The sequence below is a fragment of the Carcharodon carcharias genome, chromosome 6 (genome assembly GCF_017639515.1).
Source record: "Carcharodon carcharias isolate sCarCar2 chromosome 6, sCarCar2.pri, whole genome shotgun sequence".
Taxonomy (NCBI): domain Eukaryota; kingdom Metazoa; phylum Chordata; class Chondrichthyes; order Lamniformes; family Lamnidae; genus Carcharodon; species Carcharodon carcharias.
The window spans coordinates 100,447,497-100,457,983 of record NC_054472.1 but is presented as its reverse complement, the minus strand read 5'-3'; the positions used below and the strand labels follow the sequence as shown (position 1 = coordinate 100,457,983).

At 42.2% G+C, this 10,487-nt stretch overlaps 1 protein-coding gene across 1 annotated transcript; it reads right to left on the bottom strand.

Moving 5' to 3' along the window:
* Nucleotides 1–391: 391 nt before the first annotated feature.
* Nucleotides 392–1,399, bottom strand: mos (v-mos Moloney murine sarcoma viral oncogene homolog). The gene has a single exon (XM_041189269.1). The coding sequence runs from the start codon at nt 1,397–1,399 to the stop codon at nt 392–394; it is 1,008 nt and encodes a 335-aa protein (XP_041045203.1).
* Nucleotides 1,400–10,487: the final 9,088 nt, after the last annotated feature.

Here is a 10,487-nt window from a genome sequence, read left to right as displayed (position 1 = left end):
GCACTAGTAAAATGTATAGCATCAGTATAACTGCATTCTTTATTACAGTTTTAGTTCCGATAAAGACACTTCAGGCAAGTGGAAAATCAGCACAAATTTCTGTATGAGCAGAGGACCCCATACCGAAAGCGAAGAAATTTCATTAACAGGGTACATAGACTTGTTTTTCTATAGAATAAACAGACACACAGAAAAAACGAATAATACTAAGTTCCTACTTCACGCCCAATTGCCGTTACTCGACTAGTATAAAACAATGAGTTGAACAGAATGGGACATTAGGACTTGAGGCTTTTCTTTATTTAGACATTGTCAGTTCTTTTTAAAATGACGCCCTTTACTGAAAAAAACAATATGATATATATATTTTAAAGAAAACATAAGTATTAACTTAGTGCTTTAACTGTGCTTTCAGGAAATTAATACTTTCCAATAATTGTTTTGCACTAGGTCTATCATTTGGTTTAACTTCCCAGCAGTGGTTGATGATTGATCGAATCTTCCGGCCCATCGGGGATTCATTGAAAATAGCTGAAAAAGACGGACGCCGGTTGTAAGCCACTACTGCATACATTACACATTGGCGATCGCCGGAATAAGGCTGATCTCTGCTCATCATCTGCCACAGTGTGATCGCAAAAGAGTAAATATCCGCCTTTAAAGTAGCACTACAACCCCTCAGCAATTCGGGCGCCCGGTGAGTGTAGGTCCCAGCAAGGTGCCGTAATTGGACATTGGGAGTAAAGTCATTGCCGGTCGTCAGTTTGAGAGAACATCCAAAATCTCCAATTTTACACCGTCCCGCCTCTGTAATCAAGACGTTAGCTGGTTTTAGGTCCAGGTGAACAATACGATGCGAGTGGAGGAAAGTCAATCCACTCATGATGTCATTAGAAAATGTTAAACACCCTCTCATATCTAGCGGGTCTGTACAGTTATAAATCCTGTGGTCCAGGCTTGTTCCTCCGGCATATTCCATGATGATCGTGCCCACACTATCCTCAACCTCTGGATCTGTGGGGACAGATGTAGTGGCTGCTACAACTTTCACAATGTTCTCATGGATCAGGTGAGCGACGTTCAGCTCTGCCCAGAAACTCTGCCTAGCAGCCAGTTTGTTCTTAGTACATTTTCTCACTTTCTTTATTGCTACAGTTTGACCATAATAAGTGCCTCTATAAACCCACCCGAAACCTCCTGAACCCAAAAGATCAAGTAATTTTAGTTCATCCCAGATTACTGTATACCAAGAACGTCGCACTAACCCCTTATATGGCTTTGTGAAAGAGAACTGTTGACCCTTTCCTGGGAGTTGGTTGGGGCTGCTGCAAGGCCTTAGAGTTACGGCAGGCGAAAATCCTCTCGGTAAAATCCGGTGAATTGGGATAGGCGACGGCATTATTTCCCCGTAGTATACACTGAAAGGTGCAGCATCTTTTATTGCTGACCATTAATTGATGTATCAACGAGTTACATCTGCAGATTGTTAGCAAAGTCAGGCGCTCGCTGAACACATCCAGGGAATTGGCTAAGTCCAAAAACGAACATGTAGGACTCTCTGTAGTAGAGACCAGTTGCAATTAAACGTTTTATTTCGAACCAGTACATCTCGGGTCATTCTTCGTTCAGAGCAAACTGCTGGTCAATTAGCAACACATTTAAATAAGTGATATTCAAAAAACATCGAATGACCATAAAGGTCTGAAAATATAATGCGTTTTTAGTTAATTAAATAATTAGAATGGTTAAATACCCATCCCCATTTACAGTTACTCCATGAAAGTATGGATAATTCAAACTATACTTAAGATTCGGATCCCTATAGTATTTTCTCCCTACGCTGTTTGATTTTTGGTGAGTGATCTACGACCCAGATTTCCATCCATTTTAGTACCCAACTTTTTTTAACTTTCTCTCCAACAGACAATAGAAGTTCCTATCATTAAATGGGTGTGTATTTAAATAAACTGAAATAAAGCTAATAATTCTTTCAGCTTCGCCTCTTTTCCTCTCAGCGGCAAACGTGCTTATATTGTTGGATAAGGCAGAAATCAATTTTAAGAGCGAACGAACTATTTTAAACTTTGTGGTCTACTGGTTTAATTTTTTTTAAATTTCCGACGACTCATTTAATATTTGCCTTTCTGCCGTTTGCTGAGGGATTCCCTTCATCTCCAAACAGTACACGATATGGGTTTCAAATTGGGGATTTCTTTCTCCCATCCCCCGGTTTCTTGGAAGAAAATGAGAAGGGGAACAGAGAGGTAGGGAGGGGTCTAACTTTTTTTTAACCTGGAGAGCCTTTTTTTTTAAAAAAATGGCTAAAATAAAACGATTTATTTTATCGTAAAATAAGAGAACCACAAAACGAAAGCTCGGCATCCATAAACCAAACAGTTGGCAAATTGCCAAGTATCTCTGCTAGAATGCATAATTTGCATACATAATATGCATGCATTGAATGTATCAATAGAAAAAAAATAGTAATTAAAATAGACCTAACTCTGAATTTTCTTTTTTGACATGCTTTTTTAAACTCCAACTTTGCTACTAACATCATCTTTAAAACGGACTTCAGATGCGTGGAATTAAGACTTTTTCTGTTCCTGATTCTGGTACAAAAAGAGCTTCGAATACCGCGTTCGGAATCATTTACCATCTCCGCTATATTAAAAGTAATAATGGTCCTTAACCATGAAACCTGTACCTCCAACCAAAGGCATCATCTATAACCATGGTGCAGGTATACCACCTGAGCAGGTTGATTTAGAGCATGATGATTTATAGTTTTTTTTTCAAGAAATGTTCGGGGCTGGAAGGCTGAACTGCAATGTAGCTTATATTGAAAATTTAATGTATAGGTTAAATAATCAGGTTAAAAACATGCCAGAATGGGAAAGGGTGGAAAGGATATTAAAAGAAGGGTAATGTTGAATTCAAATTATCCTGAGCTGGAGATTGCAGACTCCTGAGCCAAAATGTTGAGGTTGTATTGGAGAAAGATGTCATCCAGCTGGTATCTTCACAGGTAAAGGTATTTCGACCTATATTTCTCAGAGGAGCAGCAGTAACAGCTTGAAGATGTGGAATACAACCTTTTCTTGGTTGCAAGTAACAGTTAGGCCATATTGATACAGCTATTCTTTTGAATATCACATTTAGCCACTTTGCCAATGTACATCTTCCCCCTTCCCATCACTAACATAACATCTACATAATCCTTTTGAGTGCATCAATTCACACAATTCCAAGTTACATTACCTATTCAAAGTCACTTCAAATCTTGCTAGGAATAATATATGTGCACAAATTTAGAGAAATTTTAATCATAGCTCAACGTATATGTACCTAGTGCTAACTGAATATTCCTCTTAGGTGCTTGAGGGGCAGGAGATTGTGGGATGACTAGCTGCCTGGTGTTGATATGAGCCTCTTTGGATTGATGTGGCTCTTGCCTTGTAGCAGTGTTGTTTGCTGCATGGCTGGTCTGACCTTGCCTTCTCTGTGTTATATATGCATCACCCTTGGCGGGTGGTAGAAGAGCATGTATGTACATACATCTGATCTGAATGACAGTTCCATCACCTGAACACATTTCTACCATGCCATAATTAGCAGGCACTGGCTCTGCATAGCTACCTATCTGTAGGAAAGCAGCCTTAATAATATTAACGATATCAGTGAAGCACTATTTGATACTGGTCTGTATTCCAGCCTCAAAAACTAGAAGGCTGGATGTGAAGTCCTCTTCAATCTGATAATGCAGATCTCTAAGGTAGCAATCTGAACATCTAAAGATGAAGGACAGATTGCCATTAGGACTTCTGTCATGAGGATCTATGCTGTAAATCTGCCTGGAACTGCCACGTGGTCCAGAACAGATTGCAATCCTGAGAAGTCTCCCATCAGGATACTAGAAAAGTGAGTAATGGGATACTTCAATTGACCTGCCATCTGATGGCCACAGTTGAAGATCATCCCCATGTTTGCTGTTCTGCAAGAACCTTCTCTTAAAAGCAAGGCCTATGAAACCTGAATCCCCAAACTCTTCAGCAGAGAATGATCTCTCCAGAGCCTCCTACAGCAATATTTTTCTCACATTCTAACCCCAGCTGTTCTTGTATGCTTGTGTTCCATGCATTTCTCTCTGGCTCTCCTTAGGTGGATGTCTTTGCTGGTGCTTGAGGGAGAGAGCAATTGCTTTTGTGAAAAAAGTGTTGACATAGGAGAAACAGAGGAGCCTGGTTCTTCATTTTGGTCCTTTGCTTCTTCTTCTCCAGGCATATCTAGAGGGAAAAATGTAAGGTTAGAATAGGTTGCTGCAACATCTGTCACTTTCAGCAGCAGTGACATGAAGGTTTTATGATCAAGTTTGCTGACAGGTAATATAAAGTATAATAGAGTGAGAAGTAAGTAGAATATCCTATCTCATTATTCATAATTACCTCTTGTGCATCAAACCTCCTCTTAAATGTTTCATGCCATCGGCTTCAATCATTTCTCATTGCAGTGAGTTCCTACATTCTCATCACAGAATTGTTACAGCACAGAAGGAGGCCTTTCAATCCAACGTCTGCACTAGTTCTCTAAATGAGCAATTAGTTTATTGCCAATCTCTCGCCTTCTTCCTGTAACCTTGCACTTTGTTCCTTTTTAGATAAGTCTAATTCCCTTTTAGAAGCTTTAATTGAACCTGCCTCTGCCAAACTCAAGGGCAGCGCATTCCAGACCTTAACCACATGCTGCATAAAAAAGTTTTTTCTTGTATCACTTTTGCTAATTATTTTAAATCTGTGCCTTCTCATTCTCAATCCTTTCACAAGTGGGAACAGTTTCTCCCTATCTTATCTGTCCGGATCCCTCATAATTTTGAAACCCTCTATCAAGCCCCCTCTCAACCTTCTTTTCTTTGAGGAAAACAGATCCAACTTCTCTAATCTTTCTTCATAATTGAAGTTCCTCATCTCTGGAATCATTATCATGAATCTTTTCTGAACTCCTCCAGTGCCTTTACATTCTTCCTGAAGTGTGGCACCCAGAACTAGACACAATACACCAGCTGAGGCAGAACTAGTGTCCCATACAAATTCAACATAACCTCCTTTCTTATGTACTCTATACCCCTATTATGGCAGAGAAGGGGTAGGAAAATCGAACACCAACGGTACCCTGCTCCTGACAAAATGCCTAGAACACAGCCTGTTCTGTCAGAGAGACAAGTACAAGGCCTCATGGAAACACCTTTGCTCCAAGCACTGGCACTTGCTCCACTACGTCATTGCCCAAGAGAGGGACTGCAAGGATGTGTGTATTACCTGTGCCATGACAGGAGCTGACAACTGCAGGATGGACCACTGCCTAATTTGCTGTATAATTATCATCAACATGGCCCCAAAGCAGCAAGGGCAATGGAAACAATACTGCAAGAAAATCAACACTGGGGCACTCAAGGACCCTGATAAGAGAGCCCTATTCAGCCAGCGCCTCACTGCCAACCTGGTGATTCTCGGTGACCCAGAGACGCAGAGCGTCCACAGCACCTGGTCTGCCCTCAAGGCCTCCAACATCAGCATCTGTGAAGAGACGCTTGGTCACTCATCCAGGAAATACCAAGACTGGTTCAATGAGAATGACCAGAAGATCCAGGAACTGATATGCCACAAGCGCAAGGCTTTTCTGAACCTGAAACAGCAACCCAATTTGAAAGCAAATAAGCAGCTCTACAGACGGCTGAAGGCTGAGATCCAGCTAAAAATCTACAACCTAAAGAACAGATGGAAGGTGGAGAAAGTGCAGGAGATCTAGCAGTTAGCTAGCAACCATGACATGCAAGGTTTCTTAAACGCAGTCAAGACCACCTTTGGCCCAGGCACCCAAGACCCCACTTCACTGCTGGCTAAGAACGGAGAGGTGCTCATCAAGGACAGAGAGGCAGTCAGCACCCTCTGGAAGGTGCACTTTGAAGATCTTTTTGACAGACTCTGTCTACAATGTGAGTGCCTTGACTCCATCCCACAGCATGCTACCTGCCATCATCACAGCACAACCCCAACCCAGCATGAGGTAGGAAAGGCCATTCAACAGCTAAAGAGTCACAAGGCATCAGGAATAGATGGAATCCCTGCCGAAGCACTAAAGCATGGCAGAGAAGCACTATTGGTATGAATACATGGCCTCATCTCCTTTATCTGGGAGGAGGAGAGCATGCCAGGAAATGTCAGAGAGGCCATAATCGTGATCAATTTCAAAAAGGTAACAAGCCTGACTGCGGTAACTATAGAGGAATCTCCCTGCTGTCGGCCACAGGGAAGGTCATTGCAAGAATCCTCCTCAATCGGCTTTCTCCCAGTGGCTGAAGAGCTCCTCCCACAGTTGCAATGTGGATTTCGCCCACTAAGGGACACAACAGGCAGGCAAGAGAAATGCAGGGAACAGCAGCAACCCTTATACATGGCCTTCTTTGACCTCACAATAGCATTTAGCACTGTCAACCTCAAAGGATTATGGAGAATTCTCCTCTGTTTTGGCTGCCTCTAAAAGTTTGTCACCATCCCCTGCCTGCTCCATGATGACATGCAAGCTGTGATCCTGACCAATGGATCCACCACAGACCCAATCCACATTCGGACCGGGGTCAAGCAAAGCTGTGTCATCGCATCGACGCTCTTCTCAATCTTCCTTGTCGCAATGCTCCTTCTCACCCACAGTTGAGTGGAGCAAAACTACAGAACAAACAGGAACCAGTTCAACCTCCGCCGCCTGCAGGCCAGATCCAAAGTCGTCCCATCCTCTGTCATTGAACTACAGTATTCCGATGATTGCGTCTGCGCACACTTGGAGGCCGAGGTGTACGAGGGCATGGGCCTTATGCCAAACATCTGTAAGACAAGGGTCCTTTACCAACCTGCTCCCTCCACACTGCACTGCCCCCACCTCTTCCCTGCACACACACACCACCACCCCCCCCCAAATGTTTATCAAAAGATGAAGCCTTGGATAATGTGGACCACTTTCTGTACTTTGGAAACCTACTGTTAACAAGGGCAGATATTGATGAGGTTCAACACCACCTTCAGTGTGCCAGTGTAGCCTTTGGCTGCAAGAGGAAGAGAGTGTTTGAAGACACCAGGACCTCAAATCCAGCACCAAGCTCATGGTCTACAGAGCAGTAGTGATACCCACCCTTCTATATGGCTCAGCGACATGGACTACATACAGCAGGCACCTCAAAACTCTGAAGAAGTACCACCAATGTTGCCTCTGCAAGATCCTGCATATCTATTGGCAGGATAGGCGCACCAACATCAGAGTTCTCGCTCAGCCCAACATCCCCAGCATCGAAGCATTGACCACACTCGATAGCTCTGCTAGGTATGCCACATCGTTCGCATGCCTGACATGAGACTCCCAAAACAAGCACTCTACTCAGAACTTCGCCACGGCAAGTGAGCCTCAGGAGGGCAGATGAAATGCTTCAAGGACACCCTCAAAGCCTCCCTGAAAAAGTGCAACATCCCCACCAACATCTGGGAATCCCTGGCCCAAGATCGCCTGATGTGGAGGGAAAACTTCCAGGAAGGAGTTGTACACCTCTAGTCTCATTGCCAAAGGCTAGCTGAAACCAAACGTCAGCAGCGTGGCGAACCCGGGCATCCCATCCACCCGTTTTCCCCCCCACCACCATTTGCCCCACCTATGACAGAGACTGTACATCATGCATTGGACTCTTTTGTTATCTGAGAACTCATTTTTAGTGTTGAAACAAGTCATCTTCAATCCCGAGGGACAGCCTAAGAAGAAGATGCCCCTATTAATAAAGCCCACAATAGTGTCATGAACACGTAATTATGATATTACAGATTTTAAGGACCACTGTTTTAAAGGCACATTTCTGTTTTCAAACCTTTACATTGGCAAGAAATTTCCCGTTGCCGAGCGGGGTTGGGGCCCGTTCGCCGACATGTAAAATGATGCGGAATGATGTCGGGTGGAACTCCCAATGTTATCCCGTGTCATTTGCATTTTCAGGTAGGCGAGGGGCACAGCTGAGTCAGCTGTGCGCCCACCGACATGTCAAGGGCCTATTTAGGCCATTTAAAAATCAATTAAGCTCATTAGGGGACCTGCCCGTCCAATCTTAAGGTTGGCAGGCAGGTTGGGAGCACTGGCGGCCATATGAAAAAGCATGAAACCTCTTTCACGGGCAGGATGAGGTTTCATTGCTGAATCTAAAAATTAAGAGACACTTTTAATTAACATTACATCCATGTCCCAACTCATATGACATTGTCACATGAGGGGACATGGATTGTGAATGAAATTTTCACTGCAGTAACTTTTTTACTTTGGGAACCGATCTCCCTGAGGCAGCAGTTAGTCTCAGGGAGATCGGAGAGCTCCTTCATGCACATGCGCGAAGGAGCGCACTTCCAATTTTAGGAATCCCCCCACACAGGAAGCGCATAGGGCTTAATTGGCCCGCCCACTAAAAATGGCAGCAACGCCCCTGATCGGAGATGCCAATTGGAGAGCTGCCTGCCCACGTCCGCACCTGCACTCCCCCCCGCAACGGGGGGAAAATTTTGGCCATTGAGTTTAAAAGCCTTTTTAAAATGGAAGTATGGACTGACGACAGGGCACCTTTCTGTGTTTATTCAAACCCTGTCAGACTCATGTTGCTAGAGCTGGCTATGAAGAGTCTTTAAAAATGCAAAGACTACTCCATTGAATATCCATATCTACTGAATCTTCTAAAAGCTGTGAAAAACCTTTTTACTTCTCAGGTGTTACAACCACAGTCAATATTATTTGTTGAGCAAGCCAAATCCCAAAGGGAAACGTCTTATTGATCATAACATTTTCAAAATGAAAAAAACAGAGGGAAGGAACTACTGATCCCAGAAGCATAGAATCCCAATAACACTTGTAGGATTTTAAAATTAAAAGTTTTATTAACAAGAAGAAAAAAAACTTAAGCACACAAGATTAAAGTTACACAGTTAAAACAGTCTTACAAAAAATCCCCCCACCCAAAATAACCCCTCGGTTACAATACACAAGTAAACTACTTGTCAACAGCTCTCTTACAGATTTTTAACCATAAAAATTCAGTAATATGACCCAAGGCAAAAACTGTTTTTACCTTAGTAAAGGTATACTACACAACTTCTCACTCTTTTCCACTCTGCTGTGGAAGGAAACCAAACGAACAGACTGCTATCTGAATCCAAAGACTTCTCTTGCTTGGAACTGGATGGCTGCTCAAATTCACAACTTTTCTCAGCACAGAGCTGGTCTTAGGACAGCCACAGAGCCAACACAACTCAATTAAATATCTTTCCTTAAATATCCTTTTCTCCGTTGATCTTAAACTCCATTGTTTTAAGCACCTCTTTGAAGTTAATTTTCCCAAAATATAAAAATCTTTCATGTCTTCCTATTGCCTCCATTTTTGGGCAGCACAAAATTTACCTATGAAACCTTTGTAAGTTGTAAAAGTCCCTTGTCACTTCTAAATTCTCTTCGAAATTTAACATCTGAAAAGTCAAGTTCCTACTTATCTTATAATGAAAATTTCAAACCCAACTTATTTACTTGTACTAAAAACAGAAAATGCTGGAAAAACTCAGCAGGTCTGGCGGCATTTGTGAGAAACAGAGAAACAGAGTTAATGTTTCAAGTCTGTATGATTCTTCCGAGCTCTGAATAAGAGTCATATGGATTCAAAATATTAACTCTGTTTCTCTTTCCACAAATGTTGCCAGACCTGCTGAGTTTTTCCAGCATTTTCTATTTTTATTTCATATTTCCAGCATCTGCAGTATTTTGCTTTTATCTGTTTACTTGTACATTCCACTTCACCATAGCCTCTCATTACAAATGCATGCATTTAGCTACCTTGACCTTTCATCTCTCTGCTCCCACAGACAAACTGTCTTTACTAATCTTCCCCCAGTTTAATTGCACACATGCACACTCAAAACCCCCTTATAGAATACCACCATATTCACAAAAATATTTAGAAAAAATAATGTCCATCTTCACAATATCTTTTCCTCCTTTCATCTTAGATTTCATTGTTCTCAGCACATCTTTGAACTCAACTTTTCCAAAATATAAAAATCTTTCATGTTATCCTATTGCCTCCACTTTTGGGTCAAATAAAATTTAATAACCTTCCCTTGTTTACTTATGAACCTTTTGTATGTTGTAAAAGTCCCTTATCACTTCTAATCCCCCTTTGAAATTTAATAGCTGAAAAGTCAAGTCCCTACCTATCATCTAATGCAAATTTTAAAACCCAGCCTATTTATTTGTAAATCCACTTCACCAGAGCCTCTCATTACAAATGTATGCATCTAACACCTTTATTCTTTTATCGCTCAACTCCTACAGACAAGCTGTCTCTATGAACCTTCCCCCCAGTTTAATTAATTGTGGACACACACACATGCACACGCACACACACACACACACACACACACACA

Excerpts from the sequence above, each read along its gene's own strand:
- mos (XM_041189269.1), bottom strand. The coding sequence starts at position 1,399 with ATGCCGTCGCCTATCCCAATTCACCGGATTTTACCGAGAGGATTTTCG.